The following is a 22,393-nucleotide window of genomic DNA, read 5'->3' on the forward strand; positions in this document are numbered from 1 at the left end:
AATATCTAATTTTTAACACTTGGGATGAGCTATGGCTCGTGAGGTATATAAATAATGTAGAAGGATACCCTGAACCTGCTAATCTATTCAAGAGAAGTGAGGAAAGATTAAAATAAAAATCATAGCAAATTAACTGTAAAATCAAAGTTTGTTCAGGATGGCCATCTGGACTATGAATACTCCTGCATCACTTAGAATATATAACTAATATCACCCTGTTTTGGATGGATTGTTTCTCCCAAAAAATGGAGTTATGGCCTGTCCAAAATCGGCTTTTTGCAGACTCCTAAATATTACATTACATTCCACAATAGCAGAGAATAATAATAGAGATTCATAAAGCTTTAACTGCAATCTATTTTTAACTGTTTTATGCATATGGTAATTTGTTCAAAATGGAGAAAGTTGATATGAGTAGCAAGTACGGCCTGGCGAAAATTGTTGGTACCATTGTGTGTGTTAGTGGTCCAACATCCAACTATCACTTTAGATACTATAAAAACTCTACACCCTATCCAACTCACGGGATGGAAAACCCTAGCTCGTCATCATGGTGGCATCATTGCAACGCTTCTGCTACTGGTGTCACTACCGCTATGTCTAATGGGTTACATTTCAGGTATTCACCAGGAAATCTTTTAGGGCAAAATTTAGTCCATTGCGTATTTTTTAAAACATTTTTTTGAAAAAACAGGGTAGAGTGAAAGTATGACAAATCATGTGCAGATTGGATATTGTTTTGATTACAGGCTCCACTGGTGAGGAAATATCGAGCTCAACTGTCATTAACAGCAATCATGTTATTCCAAGGAAGAGTGCTGTCCATTTTTGTGGTTTTAGCCGTTGAGAGAAAGACCTCTGCTGGGAGGATAAAATGGGACATTGATCCTCTGAGCATTATCTACTCTGTGAGAGTGTAACCATTGTCTTGCTTAAACAAAATTTCCATCTTCTAGAACCTAGTTGATACTCAAGGTTGTAAAGTGATGTGTTTGGCGTTGTTGCAGGGAATATTATCCTCCAACTTTGCCCTGTTTTCACAAATGTATTGTATTAGTGTAAGGGGACCAGTGTTTGTTGCAATGTTTGGTCCAACATCAACAATATTGGCTGCAATCTTGGAACATTTCATCCTTCCCGTGAAGTTTCACCTTGGAAGGTCAATATAGCACATCTTTATCAATTTTTGAAGTTTATATGGTTTATCTGGCTTTTTGTTCACAACCTTGTTCTTGTGCAGTTTGTTGGGAACAATTTTGATAATTGCACGACTTTACACACTGCTGTGGGGCAAAGCAAAAGATGATACCTTGGAAAATGATGGATCTGACAACTCACACTGCAACATTCACATAAGGCAACCCTTATTAGAAAACCACATTCACATAAGGCAACCCTTATTAGAAGACCACGCCACACCTCTGGAGATCACCCATTTGACTCCAACACAAAGGTCTGAGATTAACAACACTTCTGGAGATCACCCATTTGACTCCAACACAGAAGTTGATATTAAGAACGCCACTAGAGTACACGCATTTAACTATGTCACAAACTAATAAGACCACGCCACACCTATGGAGATCACCCATTTGACTCCCACACAAAGGTTTGAGATTAACAACTCTGGAGATCACCCATTTGACTCCAATACAAAGGTCTGAGATTAACAACGCCGCTAGAGTACACACATTTGACTAGAACACAAAAGTTGAGATTAAGTGAAATCCAACTAATCTTCATGTACAATTTTGCTCTGTAATGGCAGGTTTTCTCAAAATTGTTGGCTATTGCATCAGTGTTGGGCAATTGTATTTGAGTCTGAAATTGTGCTGAGATATTTTAGGTTTAGAACATGTGATGTTTCCACGAAAGAGGGTGTCTTCTAGTCTATCATAAGACTGTCACACCATTGTTTTGTAGCATTCTGCCCACTGTTACTGGCACCTTCAGTTCAGATACACGTTGTTTGGATCGACGAATTCGGGCAACCAATTTTTTAGTTATATATCTCGTTGGGATTCAACTAATACCCAAATTGCTAAACTCTTATGGTTTTCCTGTACACGCACTTTGTGCTTTTATATCTTGTTTGAATTCAACCATTAATACCCAACCCGGCTACGGTGCTGATGGGTATGCGCGATCCAGAGGCGTGGGGCCTGCGTCGTTACGTTCACAGTTGGGGGCCTCAGCGTCATCAATGCGATCGCTGGGGCTTACAGTGAGAATCTGCCCAGCGGTTTCGTCTTTAACTTGCGGTTAGTATGTATGTGATTTGCATGTAGTCTTGTAAATAAGGATTAAGGGTCCGCACTATGAATTATTTGTTATTCGTTGAGCTGGCCATTTCTGTGACTGTACTAAGGTAAGTCTACATGAGAATTGCATTGTAGATTTCAACATGGGCATGCAACAGACTTTTGTTTTTGTAAGAGACTTTGCTCCTGCGTTGCAATAGACTTTGCTACGGCCATCATGCTTTGCTCCTGCCCTGGCCATTTCTGTGCCTGTACTAAGGTAAGTCTACATGAGAATTGCATTGTAGATTTCACGATGGGTATGCAACAGACTTTTGTTTGTGTAAGAGACTTTGCTCCTGCCCTGGAATAGACTTTGCTCCGGCCATCATGCTTTGCTCCTGACCTACAAAACTCCTGCCATCATGCTGCTACTGCTCTTGGGCAGGGACTAGTTGCTTCACAACTCTCCTTGTTTTTTTTATAAAAACACAATAATATATGGCAACCAAGTGAGATAGACTTGGAATGGAATAAACCGAAACACTCATATTTTTTCAGAAGAAAAGCTGAATAGTTCTTCTATTATATTTCAAAAATGTTCCATATACATATGTAAAGGCTATATCCCTGGCATAATATCCAAATCAGCAAGTATTTGCAGAATTACATCCATATTAAAATAAGATGGTATGATATCTGTCTATAGATCTAATCAAAACATGGAGAATATACCTGTATAAGAGTAATTGTATTGCCTGACCCTATTTAAGACCTTATTCCAAAATAAAGGAACCAAATGCATACCAGATTTTGTCCTTTTAAATGCCTGGCATAGAAAAAGGCTGCATGGCGAATGTAAAATGATCTACAGAGATACATAGTTGCCACTTATCATCTGAAGACTGCATGCCCTTCTTAGATAGCTTATCCGCTTGCTCATTTTGTCCCCGCTTTATATGTGTGATAGGGAACTGTGAAGGCTTCCATAGGGATTTAATCCTGCCTATCCATCCAGAAAGGTTGTCATTTTTTATATTTTGGTTCCCCTTCACTAGTTCTATGATTATTTTGGAATCCCCATAGATGTTAATGGGACCGATGTCCATAAAAGAGCAGAAGATAAGCAGGCCATGAAGGGCCATGGCCTCGGCCTTGTTATTTGATCCTTTGCCACCATTCCAAAACATGAAGTATTGTAGCTCCCTTGAAAGACAGATATAAACTCCACATGCACACTTTCCATCTTTTGCTGCTCCATCGAAGTGTGCCCATGGAATAAGTAGCTGACGGGAATCAGTGGCTGATTTTTGCTGTATCATCTGTTGAGGGAAGTTTGGGAGAATCGAATAGTAGTAGGGGATTATCTTATCAAATATATGCCCAAAATCCTCCTTGCTGTTCTGAAATATCTTTTTATTTCTCCACTTCCATATGAACCAGTTTACAATTAAAGGAATGGGACGCCAAACTGTTTTCTGTGTAGCCCACCATTCGTATGCTTCTGTTATGGAGGGATGAGAAGCTACAGGAAAACCAAAGTACAATGCCATCCTCTTCCATAAAATCTGAGATAGTGGACAACTTAAGAAAATATGCATGTTATCTTCAGTATTAGAAAGGCAGATTATGCATATGGCAGGTCCCTGCCATCTTCTTTTCTGTAAATTAGTCCAGGTGAGATTTTTGTTATTATAAACAAGCCATGAAAACAAAATTATTTTTAGAGGACAGCCAGTCTTCCAAAAGGAGTATGGAAAGAGTTTCTGAGCGCTTTCTCTACTCTGTTCTATCAAGGAAAGATATATATCTCTGACTAACACATTTGGCTGACCTTTCTTAACCTGCCAAACAATCTTGTCTCTGTCCTCAGTTTTGTATATCCCGGCATTTTTCATAGTCCAGATAATCTTGTCCCATTGGGCAGCCATTGTTCCCTGCAATCCCAGCTCTCTATTCGATTTCCATATAGGAATAGCATCCTTCCATTCTTCGATTACTTGTGCCCAGTAAAAGAGTCCTTTTTGGTGGAGGAGCGCGAGAAGTGGAGGAGAAAATGGGGATTCCATCTCAACCCCCATGATTGCATCAGATCCAATAAGAATGTTGTTTCCTGTATGCAGTTTCCAGATTATGTTCCTTTTGAAGAATGGGAGGATCTTTTGAAAACTTCTCCAGATCGTCGATCCTTGGGACGGCCACATAAAATTGTTCCTGTACCAAAATTGAATATCTTCGTTCCCCATATATTTCAATCTGATAGCTTGACACCATAAACTTTCACCAAAGACTGCTCTCCAAAATGATTTGCAAAGAAGCGCCAAGCCGAAAATACGAAGGTTCATTAAGCTCCAGCCCCCCATTTTTTTGGGGAGAGTTATGTTATCCAGTTTAGTGAGATGAAATTTCTTCTTCTCCTTACATCCACCCCAGATAAAAGTAGCCATTAGACTGTTTAATTTCTTAATAATAGTTGAGGGAATGAAAAACAGATGTGCCCAATAAACAGAAATCTGAGCTAGAACCGATTGAGAGAGTATCATTCTGCCAGCTAAGGATAGGCATTTATATTCCCACCCCGAAATTCTCTTGTAGAATCTGTAGGTGATCCATGCCCAGTCAGATATGTTGTAACCCGTGGGCTTAAGATGATAACCGAGATATTTGATACCCTCTTTAATGGAAACCGCCTGAATGTTATATAACTGTGATATATATTCTATATCCTCCATTTTAACATTACCGAAATAAAATGAGGACACTCATATATTTTTTCAGAAAAAAAAGCATCATATTGATTATATTATGATACGGTAAATACCGAGGCCGTATGTACAATCATCTGGAGGAACATAGTCTTAGAAATTTTCCTCAAAACTGAGAGAAAGAGAGCTTCAAAAAACATTTGGACACATGTAAACAAGGACACTCATATATATCATGTGCTTTTTTGAAAAATAGTGTGTTTTTTTGCCTTTCGAAAAATCTTGCCTTATAGTTTTGGTTCTTTGCTTTTTGAAAAATCTTGTCGCATGCTGCGGTCTAACTTTATTAAGTTTTGCTCATACTTTTCCGTCAATTTTGGATCTTTAAAATTTAATAGAGATTTATTAGATTTACTGGTTTAAACTATTTTGCATAATTTAAATATTTTAGAATTTATTTATGGATTAAAAAACATCGATAAAATATTACAATTTCCCACCGAAATCTAACGAAAAACCCCACATTGTAAAAAAGAAATTGTCTTTGACTTCAAATTGTCTACATCTCTGTTCTGTATTTTATGACTTTTGACTCAATGTCATCTGTGATGATGGCCTTTGAACTGTATCATATAAAGAGCATGCTCAACGATATAACTGTGCAATATAACGTTTGCACTTGTTAGAATCAGAACATGAAATGCATGAGACTTAGCGAAGAAACAACACAGTATGAAAACCACCAAGTTGTAAATTCCAAAACACTGATGTATTTTCCTTTCTGGCCCTAAGAAAAGGCTTCAGATGCAGATGGGAACATGTGCCTGTGGAGGTGATGACATATGAAAGCCCATTATCCAACTCCATAAAACTCCGCGACCATTTTTCTTTCAGTGGTTATTCTTGTAGCCTAGAAAAAATATTAACTATCACCTGTATCTTTCTGAACTTCGATTTTTGGATGTTAATTTTCTATGAACCGACTAAGCAAGGAAATACCAAACTTTGGTTGGAGACAAATTGTAAAACAAAACAGTCATTAAAACAACGACTGGGTCTATGAAGTTGAAGAAAAAACAAGATAGACGACCAAACAATTAGCAAATCAAGAATACTCAACTATATTAAATAAATAATAACATAGTCCTCTGTTTACATGTAAAGGAAAATTAATAACATAGTCCCCTGTTTACATGTAAAGGAAAAAGAATGCAGCCCATTGAATATTGGTCAGAAATAGGAAATACATTGACTCAGGAATCTTTCAACTCTACTCTATGAAAAGAATTATGAAATCATAGGTTATCTTAGTAAGTACATATATCTATAGATAGATATCGATATCACAGACAAAACACTGTAGATTGTACTTTTGAGCCACCATATTATTTCCTTATCAGATTGGATGCATTTTTATTCCCATTTCCCTTCTATCTGGTTGCAATTTCTAAATGAATATGTTAGAGCAACACTTCCATCCATTCTTTTCAATACATATCTCTCCACTACAACATAACACACAAACTTTCTTCCAGTGCCAGTGTTACTGAATAATTTCTCCACTCTCACATCTCTGCTTGTTGCTTCTAATCCTTGTCTACCTTGATCTGTCCTGATTTTTGCAATAATAGGCCAGCTTAGCCTCACCCCCATCAATTTTCCCTTTTCCTGCATTATTCCTTTCATCCAAACACTCCCATCATCATCTCTAATCTCTTCAACTGCCTGAGTTCCGAATAGTAATGGTTCTTCCACCCTTGTTGTTCTTTGTACAACTATATCTTCACCGGGAGCACTGACTTCTGTTCTGTAAATCTCCTCCCAAAATTTCTCTAGCTCCATCTTGTAGAAAGGTGTTTCCATCAGCTGAATTTTAGGATCCTTATAGCTGCTTCCCAGCTCCTTGATGAAGATAAAGGGGCAGTACCATTCACCAACTATAACAATAGGTGATCTATTTTCCGAAAATGAAAAATTGGAAGGGGGTAATTGTGCCCTCAAGTAAGCATTCTCTCCTTGAACAAATGCAAGTCTGTCATGTTTACCACGCAAATCTTCGGCGCTAAGTGACCAGCCATCCCTACCATCCCTACGCAGAAACTGTGAAGGAAAACCATCAGAAGCCATGCACTTTGAAGTGAACCCACGTGTCTTTTGAATTACTTGGATCTGTTGGTATGGATTGTTGGGTTCCAGAGATCTAGGACGCAAGTCTTTGATACCTCTACAAATACAGAACTTAGTCATGTCTTCTTCTGTGGAGCAGGTTTCCACCAATCTGTACACAGGTCAAAATGCTTAGCAGCCAACCTTCTCATTATTTTTCCAAAATTATTTAAAAATTTGACAAATGCTTATGACGGTCATCTTTATTTTGATGCTTCTTTATCAACATCGACACTAAATGATTTTGTTTTAATCGCAGTTAGGTATAACTGGAAAAACGATGCAGTTTTTATGGCGGAAAACAGATTCTGATAAATAGCAGAAATACTCACCCTTTGTACTTGCTTTCAGCTTGAACAACATAGTACCGATTGGAGGAGATGGGTTGGCCTAGAACCGGAATAACATACACTCTATTCTTCTGCGTACGGGAATATATTCCAATGCCCGTCGTGTAGAGGGTTGTCAAGCATTTATCTTGAGGGAAAGGCAATTCTCGCAACTCGATACCGTAACAGCAACCCCAACAGCACGCACCCTGCTCGTAGTCGCCTTCATCTTCGTTTTGTTGAAAAACTAAATATGCAGAGTAAGGGCCTTCGGGTGGGGGGAATAGAACCCCTCCCTGATGGTTATTTCGATTCGTTGCAGCAGCCTGCTTGTATTCCTTTAGTGATACCGTAGCATACATGGGATCGATTTACTTATCCCTAAACACACAGAATAATGAAGAATCAGGATGAGGCCGTTAGATTCTTTCTTTCAAATTCAGATAACAGCTTTAGACATTTTTGTACCACAATCTGTATCTATGGGTTGTTTTATAACAAAATATCCCCCATTTTTGTATGGTATTTGATGTCCCATTGGCATGCTTGACCCGGCACCGTCTTTAACAATATATTTAAATGGTCCAATTTGGAGTCAAGCTAGGCGGCCAGTATGACGTTCCACGGCACTGTCCCACTAAATGGGTGTGACCGACTAAATATCTGAAGGGTTGTGACCCACTATTGAACTGTGACAGTTGACCAAGACCGTGCCTGAACTGTGACAGTTGACCAAGACCATGACCATGTCCGTCTCACTATTCGGCGAATCAGCAATCCAGATAAGGATGCCCGATTGCATTGGCAAAGTAAGATACATAGTTGGGCTTATCATTTCAGCTTGACCAGAGTTTTCTGGTTGACTACATCAAAGTGGTCCAACAGTTTGCGGGGATCGAGCAAGATCATGCTCCTGGCTGTTAAAATGAACTCTACATCAGGTGACTTGTTGCTGGTAATTGTAAACGTGAAACCAAAATCTGAGATCAACCAGATCCGGAAATAACATAGAGCAGTCAAATTGGTAGAGATTCATCACATGATAGTATTCTAACTCTGAGGCATAATCATCTTATTAGTCCCTGCCATCTGGCAATGGCATGGGACTATAGTAATCAATTTTTAGTGGCTTGACATTAATTGGTCGTCAGTTTTGGAATGTTTTTATTTTTATTTGAGGTTCTTTATTTTTTTAGCCATCTGATTCAATTGATGGTCTTATTTGGCGCGGAAGAGGCTGGACCATAGGTTTGTTCTCCTTTTACCCTGTTCATTATTAGTGCCTGTCAAACCGTTGATGTTAATGCTAGCATTAGTTTGCCTACTTTGCCTAGCATTAGTTTGAGCATATTGGTTTACTTTCCCTAGCATTAGTTTGAGCATATTGGTTCATTTGCAGGTTCAATGTGTGCCTATCAAACTGTTGATGTTAATGCTAACATTAGTTTGCCTACTTTGCCTAGCATTAGTTTGAGCATATTGGTTTACTTTGCCTAGCATTAGTTTGAGCATATTGGTTTATTTGCAGGTTGGGTTATTCAATGTGTGCGTGCAGGTGTAGGTGTGCATGCAGATGCAGGTGGATGTTTCTGTTGCCCTCCTTTCCTCTTTCTGCCGCTATCAGCAAGCAGGTTCCCAAGCAGTACACAGAAGATGGGCTGGCTGGATGCTTTCGACACAGAAGAAACAGGGAGGAGCCCATCGGCCATCCTACCCAGGGAATCAAAAGGTTCCAGTGGTTGCTTGGGCTCTTAGGGTTTATTGACCACCTATAGCTATTGTTGCTACCTTTGCCCCTGATGGCTCGGATGAACGCTTTGCTTCAGGAAGGGCGTAGAAACTGCTGCTACCCTTCTAAATGGAATTGGTAGGAATGCTCGCTCAAATGGAATCGGAACTGTTATTCGCTCTTTATCTGGGACTGTAACTCAAAGGGATGTCGTTCCTCCCACCCTACACTGGATGGAGTTCAGGTGGTGGCTGGCCTAACATTCTTTATGAACTCCAGCGATAGCTAATTCAACTAGTTGGATTGTTATCCATACTCAATGAACGAGTACTGTGGGTGGAGCATATAGACCCCATAGAGCCCAGCATAGTAAGAATTGGAGTTGTAGAGGTCAGCCGTTTTCCGAGAGGGGCATACAACCTTCTTACGAGAAAGGGGCGCACAAACGCACATTTTTCTGATACATGGACAGCCATAAACAGTCTATCCCTAATCTATGGACCTTAGAGCTTACTTATAACACATAGATTGAGGGTGGCTAAGACGTTTTGCAGGTCTACGGACACAACTGGAAGGAAGTCCATAATGCTCGTGGGCTAGCGGGGCATCCTTGGCACCATGGGCTGCTTGAGGAGGTGGGCTGGAAGAAGAAATGAATCGGCACTGGAAGAAGCTACTCTCTGCTAAGATCTAAATGATTGTGAAGTAGGGTGAACGTGGTGGGAACTGAAAGCCATGGCGTTTTGGCAGAGAGCTCCTGCTTCTCTTCTGGCAGAGAGCTCTGTCCCATGTGTCTGCCGGTAGCTCCTTAACAGCACAGGGAAGGGCTGACAGTCAGGGAGGTAATAACTCCCCTTCAAACCCCTATAAGCAGGACACCGGAGCACCCGGAGGAGGGGAAAATCCAGGAAGCTAGATCTTGAGAGGGGAGCTGAAGCCGCTGCACTGGAGCTCAGGCTGTCAGAGAGAGAAAATCAGGGCAGTCCCCGCAAAAGTGGGATTTTCATGTATGGGACAGAGCTTAGAGATTGTTGGGCTGAGATGAGATGGAGATTAACAGCGCAGGGAAGGGTTGACAGTCAGGGAGGTAATAACTCCCCTTCAAACCCCTATAAGCAGGACACCGGAGCACCCGGAGGAGGGGAAAATCCAGGAAGCTAGATCTTGAGAGGGGAGCTGAAGCCGCTGCACCGGAGCTCAGGCTGTCAGAGAGAGAAAATCAGGGATGAAATCGCTCGACCCCCGGGAGAGGGCAGTCCCCGCAAAAGTGGGATTTTCATGTATGGGACAGAGCTTAGAGATTGTTGGGCTGAGATGAGATGGAGATTAACAGTAGTCCACACTGCCATCTGAATGGGCAGTGCTGAACAGGCATGGAGCTTAGACGGTTAAACAGCGAACAACTTAAACATCTGAGCTAGCAGCTAAGGTAGCAAGAAGAGCAATGGTGCTGAACAGAGAATATGACATCTGTTTGGGAAGCTATGACATCTGTGTTGGTTAACCTGCGAGGCTGATTTGATGGAGGTTAATGTAAATCAGGGCATTTGTACGTGTTAGCTGCTAATTATTCATTGTGAACACATTTCATTCTATTCAGCATTATCCATGCAGCATCCACTACGTGTAAGTTACTTTTGTTGTTATATAATAAAGTTAGAAATGATTTCGTGGTGACCTCGCTTCGACTTTTATTTTTGCTTCAGCTCCACTACATTGGTTTATATCAGGTACTGTTTATGTTATTACATTGTATTGACATATTTTACCCTCTGTAGGGTTTGAGTTTTTGACCTAGGCTATTACAGTTATGGTTGAAACTTGTGTTTTTATCAGAGTGTTTATATTGGGTGGTTTTTATATTTTACATTGTGTACGATTTCAGTTTTTGAGCGACGGGAAACTTGTGTTGTTGAATTAGTTTTCACAGCAGGTTCTTTTTTATCTTGGCAGTGGTATTTTGAAGTCTGGTATTGTGGCCTGATATCTCCTTGTCCATCGAAGCCTATCCATGAGCACAATGTGCACCCAAAACACATGCTCTATAACAGGGTATGTGTTGTAATATAAACCAAGCTGGCAGCTTGTTTTATCACCTAATGACATAATCTGTAGTGATTCTCTTTGACATTGATTTAACAATGGAATGCATAGATAGAGTCAATGCCAATAATTCGTTTAGATATCCTTGAATTGCTCTGGTAGTGTGTTGATGTAGTTAATTCTCCCCAATGCCTGTTGTTGCATATTAGATGAATCTCCATTGTCTGTGATGGTTTCTGAGGGTTTTTTTAGTAACAGGATTGTTTTATTCAATTTCTTCAATTGACAGAACTTGACCTAAGTGTAGATGTGATGTGACAACACATAAAATTGTATGACTGAGCGACAGTGGATTTGTCACGATTTGCCCGATTTTGAAAGTGGCTCAACCCTGTATGGACATCGTAGATCAGTGTATAGACAATATAGATGAATTAAGGCTACGTATATCAGATTGCTAAGTATAGAAACCAACTGATTAGGGAAATATGGTAGCATCTTTTCATTGTTCTTGTTCTTGTAATGATTAGGGTCTCTTGTTATCACCTATATGGTCTAAGTCCATAGTTCTCCCCACTACTCGAAGTATATCTATGGATAATATGGGCTATTCTCTTAGTAGTGCCATCTCTAATATGTGTCCTATTGATTTGCTTATATTCATCTTGGTCGTCCATCAAATAGAGAACCCAACAATGAGAACACTAGTGAAACTAAGCTCTATAACAGGGTATGTGTTGTAATATAAACCAAGCTGGAGTTCATATAGCTTACTAGTTACTCGGGTAAAGTAAGGATAGGTGATTAGTGCCCATTGAGTACATGCTATACCATTGCTTCCTTCTATTCCCTATGTTATAGGTCATACATGAATGATGGCCCGCAAGTGGTCAATTAGGGCATATAGGATACCAACTACGTATCATATTTCATCAATCATTATACTCTACTTATATTATGGATATAATGGGAATACTACATATCATATACTGATGACCTAGTACCAGTATTAGATTAGCCAATGACACATATATGTGGAATAAGGTGAATCAATGATGCTGGATACGTGTATAGTAATGACTCTTATTCAAGCTTACATAAGATAGTCTCTTAAGGCTAGACCAACGCAGCGATACCGGTGGCTATGTGAATGGAAAGCTTGACACTTAGACCTGAATGTTTGGTAGCTAGTTGAAGATGAAGCTTCAGCGACTTACTTGAAAGCGACTTACCTTCAAGTAGGAGAACCTGTTCGGGGTCATTAGCTTGTTAAGATCCGATTAATCCATAAGTGGTAGAGGTATATGGTAGAGGTAGCTAGAGCAGAATCAACAACAGTAGTGCCAGTTTAAGCACCACCAATCAAAGTGGTTTATCCAGACCTAGATATGCTGAAGAAAAAACATAGGCATCATAGTGTAAAGCAGGGTATTCACGTCTCGAAATGCATGATGTGTAAAACCAGGTCCCTCATACCCTTAATGAATTGACCGGGACAGTTTGAGCTTTGAGGCATTTGTTTGCCTTATGTTATAATGGGAATACTACATATCATATACCTATTACCAATGACCTAGTACTAGTGTTAGATTAGCCGATGACACAGATATGTGGAATAAGGTGAATCAATGATGCTGGATACAAGTATAGTAATGACTCTTATTCAAGCTTACATAACCAGAGCTAATCCACTAAGTATTCATAACCCTTCTTAATAGTGGAAGTAATGGCAATCAAAGGGGGAATGAATGAATCATACAGCAACTGGATTGAATTATCTTGAATTGATTTATACTTTGCAAAGTTTTGAGCAGTTTTTGGAATAAAATCAGAGCAGTCAAAACTTCCCATACTGGTTGGATAACAAATAATTCTACCGTGTGTGTGTGGAGGTAGTTAATTCTGTCATTCAATTGACACAACTTTGAGGAAATTACAAATCTAACTTCACTGAGCTTCAAGTTAGGTACTCACCCACCAGATGTGTCCTCAACATTCTGTTACATTCACACAAAACCATAATAGAATTAGCAATAGAAAAATGAAAGACATGGTCAATACAATGAAACTTTTGGCCATATATCCTCTCGGCTTTTTTGGGACGTGGATAGTTTTCTGGAGTGAATTGTGTGTATTAGTTAATGGAGTGAATTGTGTGTATTAGCTAATTTCATTAAGGTGTGGATAGTTTTCTGGAATGAACTGTGTATATCAGCTAATCTCAACTTATCCTCCCGGCCCTTTTGGGAAGTGGATAGTTTTCTGGAGTGAACTGTATATATTAGCTAATGGAGTGAACTGGGTGTATTAACTAATTTCATTGAGGCGTCGATAGTTTTCTGGAGTGAACTGTGTATTATGTGTATTAGCTAATCTCAAAGTAGATAGTTTTCTGGAGTGAACTGTGTATTAGCAAATCTGTTTTTAAACATGACTAATCGTGGCAAAATTGAAAAAATAAAAAGCACTATCAAGAAATGGCAAAACTATGGCAAGATTGGAAGATCACGCAGTGGTTTGGGCAGCTCCAACCATACAGACGATTCCTGCGATTTTGGATATAATGGGAATACTACATATCATATACCAATGACCTAGTACCAGTATTAGATTAGCCGATGACACAGATATGTGGAATAAGGTGAATCAATGATGTTGGATACGGGTATAGTAATGATTCTTATTCAAGCTTACATAACCAGAGCTAATCCACTAAGTATTCATAACCCTTCTTAATAGTGGAAGTAATGGCAATCAAAGGGGGAATGAATGAATCATAGTACAATAATCATTATAAGAGAGCTTATACCAATCATATAGAGTTAATAGAGCTTGAATCTAACCAGTATACATGCTTAGCTTTACACATAGCATTTCCATAATAACTAGTACAACTTATCAACCATTAACGTGTATCACTGCTTAGTAATGGGAACAGCTGAGGTACATAAGATACGTGATGTCATATTAGTACTACTCGTATCAATGTTAGAACCAGGCAATGGGTAAGCTCTTACATATCGTATACGTGCTCTATTCACATGTCACTACTCCTATAAAAGCTTGTATCATATTACAGATATAAAGCAGGTTGTATATTGGTATTCAGCTTATTACGTATATCCTTATCATATCAACATATGTGTATTCAATACTGATAAATAAAAATAATTAATGTCTGTTCTAACTTCTAAGCCTTAAGTTATTTTCATTAGCAACAAGAAATCTCACTGGAAGATGAATTTGAGAGAACCGACTGATATCTGCAGCAACTTCATATTTGTAGTACTCAATTTTAGTAAAGAATTTATCTTGTAGACTTATTTCAACTTATCTATTCATTTACAGTCTTACTGTATTCAGCGACAATATTGGATTCATTGCAGTAAGAAATTCCTAAGGGCTAATATTCAATTATCTCTCTCTATGCGATCAGTTCTTGCCCCATAGGCTACAGACACGGGACATTTAGCACAACGTCATGTTGTTGAATTAGTTTTCTCAATTTTGAGCTGTGATTCGATACCTTTGTGAACCATTAATGTGAAGTTCCCAAAACACATGCTCTGCCTCCTTAGTCATGGATTTCCTGCCGAGAAGTGTTTCACAGTCATCCTAGATATCTTCTTCAGGGTTTGAACTTTGAGCATAAGTTGGATTTCTGTTGTCACTAAGACCTTACAATTCAGGTTAACAGAGTATCCGTACAAGTGAATGGGTTTTGGAAATTTCCACTTTCAGTCAAGTTTCAGGCCAAGCTTATACTGATTACCCATTTCAGGATTGAGCTGGAGACACATAGAAAGTCTCAGGGGTCTTAACTAGGTCTCACTTAGCAATAAAACATAATAACAAGCCTGACTGCACTAAATTTGTCTTTGTTTCTATATTTAGAAAGCTGCCTGTGGCTGATCACAATCACTGATCCTCGTGGATTTCCTGCTTTGTTCTAACCTCTATCTTGTAGTAAAAAAAAACAGAATGTGGATCAATTGTCTGAACTTTGAGCATAAGTTGGATTTCTGTTGTCACTAAGACCTTACAATTCAGGTTAACAGAGTATCCATACAAGTGAATGGGTTTTGGAAATTTCCACTTTCAGTCAAGTTTCAGGCCAAGCTTATATTGATTGAAATTATATTGATTACCCATTTCAGGATTGAGCTGGAGACACATAGAAAGTCGCAGGGGAAACTGCACTAAATTTTTTCTTTGTTTCTGTATTTAGAAAGTTGTCTGTGGCTGATCACAATCACTGATCCTCATGGATTTCCTGCTTTGTTCTAACCTCTATCTTGCAGTAAAAAAAAATAGAATCTGGATCAATTGTCTAAGGTCCTTGAGCAACTACCCCACTCAATGCAAGGACTTCTGCCTGGCAGCTTGCCTTGTTTGTTTATAAATTGCTGCCTATAGTGTGAGAAATAGACAAAACTCTTTATTCCTGGTATATAAGGAATTTTGAAAAAAAAAAAAAATCAAAAATCAAAATATAATGATAAAATCAATTTTAAAATAATTAAAAAGATTTAAGATATTTAAATGGAGGCTGTGGTAAGTAGAGTTATTTAGAAGTTTATCGTCAGGATCCATCAAATAAATCATTTAAATCAACATATTTCAAATAAGATAATGTGGTTCAAAGATTAGGTCAAAGGTTAGAGAAAATAGTCTTCAGGACTGAAAAAAATGAAAGAAAAACATCCTTATAGGTTTACTCATGTTTAAGTGTGATTACTCATTGGATGTAAGATATAGTGCCTTCCTACACTTAAAATTTGAGTAACTATAGGAAGATAAGTAAAAAATACAACAAGAAAAAACTACTTTCTTTCTTTTTCTTAAGTCTTACTTTATTATTTTACCATTATTTTATTATCTATTATTTTCTATAGGAGGCCCATTTAGACATCAAATTTTTCTTAATGAACATTTTTTTCTCCATCAACTCATTATGTTTATGACTACTCTCCATTGAAACCTTTTGAAAATCTAAGAGATATACACGAACCCTTAAATGAGATTAATATTAGTCAAAGTGGAACATAATGTAAAATGACAAGTAACATTAAAAGACCACACATATAGTCATGAATGTAAAACATCATTTGTGTGACATTTCATTCTAAGATCTTCCACATTGAAAATAGCTTTTTGTTTAAAAGAGAATCATTTTTTATAGGTACATGTCTATATAATGTGATGTGACTCCAGTAAAATCCTCAAATAATTCGTTAGGCTTTGAATAGTGTTGTTTAATATGAACTTATCACATGTATATGATGGCATCAAAATTTTCAATTAGGAACAATAAATTACACGATTATGTCACTAATTCAAATATTTGGAATTCATTTTCTTCACATAGTTTGTAAAATCCTCACATGGTTGGGAAAACAAGCTAATGTGAAGAAAAGGAAGTTAGATTTTGGAACATTCACACACTTTTGTCATAAGCTAGTAGATTTTACAAGATAATATATGTCATAAACATCTAAATTTATATATCTAAAGTTGTAGAATAAAGTAAAAGAGTGGTAATGTGTCTAATTTTTGCGTAAAAATATAGAACTAAACAAAATAAAACAATATAAGAAATATATTTATTTGAAATTGATGTAACATATTATGCATAAAGTAGAATATATAGCATGCTCTCAAGTATCACAAAAAATCACCTCTCAAAGTCTATGCAACGTATATAAATAAGCGTCGTTGTGAAGCCTAAAAGCACTACATTCCTCTGCCCGCGCACTATGTTTCTCCCGTGGTGCGTATCCTAGTGCTCATCATTCTGTAAAACCTCGCCTAGTCTCGTCCCATCTCACCTCTTCACAGTAGACCTCTAGCTAGCAAGCATCAAAGTGCTCAAACTCAAAGCAATCAACAAAATCTTGGCTATCATATGAAACGTTCCAAAATGGCCTAGTTCAGTAATAATCAATTTCACTTTAATTACCCCGATGGATTCCTCGTCGGATCCAAGAAAACCGAGGTGTTGATCAATAAAAATAGGGAATGAGAAAGTTGATAAAAATATGTTCGAAGAAAACATAATGTCTGCTCCCAAGCAGGCCCTCAATGAATTTCTCAATAAATTGGATCACCCCCCCCCCACCCCAGCAAAAGGCAATACCGTCCATCTGGTCCATTCGAGCCATTCATCCATCCATCCTAGCCAATTTGTGAAGCAAGCTAGGAAGGAAGCCAACCCAACCCTGTCACTTAATTGTCTGCAGTTCACAAACAATATTCGGCAGGAGATAGCTCATCGATCTCAGGTCTTTGGTCGCTCGATCAGCCCAAAAAGTCAAAGCATTCAGGCGGGGGTGAAAATCTATCCATCCAGCCAGCTATTTGTTTCTTTCTCCTAGTCAACCCGATTTGATTTGTCTCCCCAAGTTATCCACCTGTCCGTGTTTGTAAAGCTAAGCCGAACCCGCGGATTCGGGTGTTGTATAGCCATCGAGCAAGTGAGAAGCACATAAGTAATTTGCATTCCGCCCGCCAGTGCGTTTCATGCCCCTCCTAGCCCATCCATATTGTTTCTTTTGCCAGTTGGGGGTTTTTGGACCATCCATCCCGCAGTAACTATAATATGCAATAATTCATAATTAAGTAATCAAAGCAAGCAGTCATCTCAAGTTAATTTTCATGAGATCGCCAAGATAGACAGTTCTAAATTGAGATTGAAGGAAGGGGGGGACAGGTGGGAAGAAGTTAATAGATGGGTAGTTAAACTGCTTTTTGTTACCGTGTCCCAAGAACTTGTTGTGCTATATTTGTGTATTCTCTTATAGTGGCTTTGTTGTCCTCCTATGTGCACTACCAATCAAATCAAGCAACCAATCATCAATATCACTATCAGGTGCAACTTCCTTTCCCTGTGTATTTTATTCCCCTGCCTGTGATTATTCTCTATTGAGTGACCTACCTTTGTGAATTAGGTCCCTGTGATTATTCCCCTACTAATCATTCCCCTTCTCTATGGATCAGTCCCCTTCCCTTGTTGTGCCCCATGGATTAGTTCCCATCGATTAGTTGCCCTCCCTTTCAATTAGTTCCATCTCGGTAAGTCGTTGAACGGACCTCATCAGTGGTGGGTTCTGAACTGAATGGATCGGGCACTAGGATCAGGCATATAAGGCACACTCAAGAAATAATCTCAGGCAATAGGGTATGTCAAGAAGGTACCACCATCTCATTGTCAGGTGGATCCACTAGTACTATATCTCTGTGTTGTTATCCATCTGTTGGACCACCCCACCTCAATCAATCACTATCAACACTCCTTCCCCTTCAATTAGCTCTACGATCTGTAGGAGTCTCCTCCCCCCAATTGGATTTGTTCCCTCTTTGTGTGGAAACCTACTGGGAATGACAAACTGGGAATGATGGTCTCTCAGCTCGTTCCTCGCCCCTATGTTAATGATCTCCCATCAGTTAACCAGATTACAATAGCATCGACTTTTGTATAAACTCTTGGCCGACATGCATAGACCGATGAGGAAATGAGGTTGTTTCTCTCGGCTTGTAGGTATCAAAACCTCCCATAATGAGGTTCTTCTCTTAGCAGTGAGAAAATACAAGTACTCCAGAAAGAAACAACAATTGGCTATAAGCGCATGCACCACCAGACTATGTAATTGATTACTGACATCTCCCAGTGGTATCTCCTCTTGGGATCAAGTACAAGCATCGACTCTTGGATAACCTCTTGAGATCAAGTACAAGCATAAACATATTTTTTCAACAACATTAGATACCACAAAGATACGAGTGAGTAACCCATCATAGATACCAACATGGAGTAACCAGATATATACTTGATAGAGTAACCATCATCAAGTGGGCTCTCATCTTGGGGTCTCTCCTACTAGCCTCGTAGAATAACCAGCCTCAAAGATACCAGCGATTAACCCTACGAATACACTAGCATATCCATGTGGCATCAACTCATGTTACCAACTATGGCACCTTTGGGCAGCTATTAATGTCTATGATCGACTAGCACTGAATACTTGGACTAAGTAGAGGTTAATGCACTAACAATAGCTTCTAGGAAATGAGTATCCAACCCAGTTCATTTGAGGAGAGGTTTGGCGGGGATTTCTGTGGGAGAGGAGAACAAACAATCCGGAGGGTATGGAAGGAGGATGGTGTAAATGAGGAAGTTGGTTCAGTGTGAGGTACAATAGAGAGAGAGAGAAATTCCTAATAACTCTTCTTACTTATATTTCTTCCCTTCAAATTGCTAGAAGGTCCCCTAATTATTTGGTGGGGGGCCGGTCGAGAGTTCGCTTACTCACCCTTTCTCGATGCGAACAAGCAACTTCGTACCTAACCCATATGATGGATGAGCGATAAATCGATGGTAGCCCGTTGGTCAAGCCATGCTTATGCACCCTCTCCTTATATTGAGAGTGTGGTTACGCATCCTCTCCCTCTGGTCAAGCAAGAAATTCCTATAATATGAAAGAAAAGAAACTCTATAACTATAATACTTCAAAGAGAAGGCTCTAGTCTAGTTTAGAAGACAGATGGTCCACCCTTTATTTCAAATAAAAAAAGAAAGAAGTGCATATGTCAGGCGAGAAATTCTTCCTCTCCCTTTTGGTTTTCGCGTTCATGTTGAAATATGGAAACAAGAATATTCCAATTGAATTTGTCCTTGAATTAAATTGTGAATTAAAATCGAATTTAGTCTTAACAGCTACTTAATTAATTAATTTATTTTAAATTAATTATTTGGACAAATTCAAGTTAGAAGTCTTTCAGAAGTCATGCAAGAGTTATCCCTTAAATTAAGGAGACAAGATTGAGTTATATTTTAGTGGTAATTAGTTAACTCAGTTTACTGAGTTAAGTCCAGTTAAATTAGTTTCAAACTATTTGAGGAACTAATAGTGAGTTAACAGTCACTTGATGCATTAATGCACTCAACTAGTGCTACTCTAGTTAACTGAAGATTCCCTGATTAGAAACTCATGCATGTCTATTCTAAGAAAGACCCGTTTGATATTAATATTCAAGGACAATGTACTATTAGTTGCATGTGTTTTCTCATGGAGAAAACTCATGCATGCGGTCAAGGATTTATCCTTGAGGATTGCGCAATTTTGAAGGAGGTTTTCCACTTGGTAAGAGGAAAATCATCCACGAGGAACATCGCAAGGAAATAGGAGCTTGGAGGGCAGAGAGGAAGGTTGGAGAGAAGCCAAGATTGCCTATGAGCATCTGTGAGGATTGTACTGAGAGTTGGCTAGTTGTCAGAGCCAAGGCTTTGTATAATTCCTATGTATTTCCACCATGTATGATAATGCAATAGTGTGGGGTTTTTAGTTGAGGCTTTCCCCAAAGTATTTTCATGTTTATTGTGCCATTGATTCTTCTTCTTCTGATTATATTGTTTAGCTTGATCTTTAAGCTTCCGCAAATTGATAGTAGAAGTAGGTTATAGTATTCTGCTTTGATTTATATTGCATTATCGGTTTAACCTATCATAGATTTTCTACATGGTATCGAAGTTATGAACAATATACTGAGAAGAGAATTCAAAGTTTGAAGTTCTAGGTTGTAGGTGCAAATCGAATTCATATCAAACTTCAAGGTTGGCCAATGGCGTTCTATGGCTTGAGACTTGAGTATGCCTTGGAAGGTAATTCGAATTACATAGCATGGAAAGATAGAATGGAGGTTGTATTAGAAGACAATGGCTTGAAGGAATTCATTCATCAAGAAATCCCAAAGCCAGCTTCAACTAATGCACAAGAGTTGGCTGAGTGGAAGAAGTGTGTGGCAAAGGCGAGACGGATCATCCTTGAGGGAGTTCGAGACCATATTGTCTCAAGTCTCCATGGGAAGGATACTCCATTTTCAATGTGGAAGACATTGAAGGACCTCTACCAGAACAATAGCGACCAGAGGAAATTGGTGCTCAAGGATAAGCTTCGAAGAATCAAGATGGAGAAGGGCGATACTATTTCCACATATCTAAACAAGCTCACCACATGCAGAGATGAGCTTGGCAGTGTGGGAATAACTACTGCCGATGATGATATGGTGAGCCTCGCTCTCCTTGGCCTTCCAAAGAGTTGGAATAGCTACCAGGACTCTGTGAATGGAAGGGAGAAACTGCCGGATTGGGAACGACTGTGGTCGGATCTTATGCAGGAGGAGATCAAGAGGAGCACATGAGATGGTTCTTCATCCAAGAATGATGATGAAGAAAATCTGGCCTTAGCAAGTAAGGCAAGGAAAGGGAAGGGGAAGGCTTCCCATTTCAAATCGAATTCTTCTCATGGAGGGAAGAAGGGTGACATGTCTAAAGTAAGATGCTTTAATTGTCACAAGATGGGACATTATGTGACTAATTTCCCATCAAAGAAGTCCAAGAAGGGATCCTCGAAAGGATCGGAAGGTGAGGCATTAGCCTCTCAGTTTGAAATGGACTTTACCCTCATCACATGCATGGTGTCATCGATGATGGGTTGTCTAGTATCTTGACAGTGGAGCCTCATTCCACCTGACCGGTGATAAAAATTTATTCAGTGCCTTGGAGGAGAAAGACCTCAAGATGCGCATAAAGATGGGTGACGACGAAAGGTATAGTGTTTCAGGAGTGGGCACGATTGCTTTTCAGAGAGAGCATGGAGCTCCTCTCACCTTGACAGATGTGATGTATGTGCCTGGACTGAAGAAGAACTTGGTATTGGTTGCAATGTTGGAGGACAAAGGCTACGATGTTGTCTTCAGTAAAGGAAAGGCGTTCCTAAGACACATAGACACGGGTCAGACCAAGAGGATAGTGATTCGGGTGAAGAATCTTTATAAACTAGAGGTAGATGATTGTGCAGCATTGAGTACGAAAGCAGAGTTGGTGCAAAGCCAAGACATTGGCGACTTGTGGCACAGGAGATTGGGCCATTTGCATCATGGGGCTTTGAAGATAATGCAGTAGATATCTACAGGACTTCCCAAAGGTAAACTTGAGCAAGTTGACACATGCAAAGGTTGTACCTTGGGAAAGTACACCAAGTCTTCCTTTCATGATCGAGACAGTCGAGAAAAGGCTATCTTAGAGCGAGTTCATACCGATTTGTGTGGACCATTCTCGACAGCATCCATAGCGAAGCAAAGGTATTATGTGATTTTCATTGATGACTATTCTCGTAAATGTTG

The 22,393-nt window shown here is 39.1% G+C and overlaps 2 protein-coding genes across 3 annotated transcripts; one reads left to right on the top strand and one right to left on the bottom strand.

The window, feature by feature from the left end:
• The first annotated feature begins 393 nt into the window (after window positions 1-393).
• On the top strand, window positions 394-1,566 carry LOC149247834 (uncharacterized). Of its 2 annotated transcripts, none has more exons than XM_089455946.1 (2): window positions 394-619; window positions 727-1,566. In XM_089455946.1, the coding sequence occupies exons 1-2, from the start codon at window positions 396-398 to the stop codon at window positions 845-847; spliced, it is 345 nt and encodes a 114-aa protein (XP_089312072.1). In that variant the 5' UTR covers window positions 394-395; the 3' UTR covers window positions 848-1,566. The 2 variants fall into 2 exon arrangements, with proteins under 2 accessions (XP_089312072.1, XP_089312073.1); XM_089455947.1 differs by having other exon boundaries at window positions 750-1,566.
• A 4,476-nt stretch (window positions 1,567-6,042) lies between these two features.
• On the bottom strand, window positions 6,043-17,317 carry LOC149247835 (uncharacterized). Its single transcript, XM_089458300.1, has 3 exons — window positions 16,891-17,317; window positions 7,444-7,821; window positions 6,043-7,223 (listed from the first exon to the last, which is right to left on the bottom strand). The coding sequence occupies exons 2-3, from the start codon at window positions 7,800-7,802 to the stop codon at window positions 6,359-6,361; spliced, it is 1,224 nt and encodes a 407-aa protein (XP_089314426.1). The 5' UTR covers window positions 7,803-7,821; window positions 16,891-17,317; the 3' UTR covers window positions 6,043-6,358.
• Between the last annotated feature and the right edge of the window lie 5,076 nt (window positions 17,318-22,393).

Source organism: Pinus tabuliformis, chromosome 7, assembly GCF_031772625.1.
Source record: "Pinus tabuliformis cultivar Carrire ecotype Pingquan chromosome 7, CPIR1, whole genome shotgun sequence".
NCBI lineage: Eukaryota > Viridiplantae > Streptophyta > Pinopsida > Pinales > Pinaceae > Pinus > Pinus tabuliformis.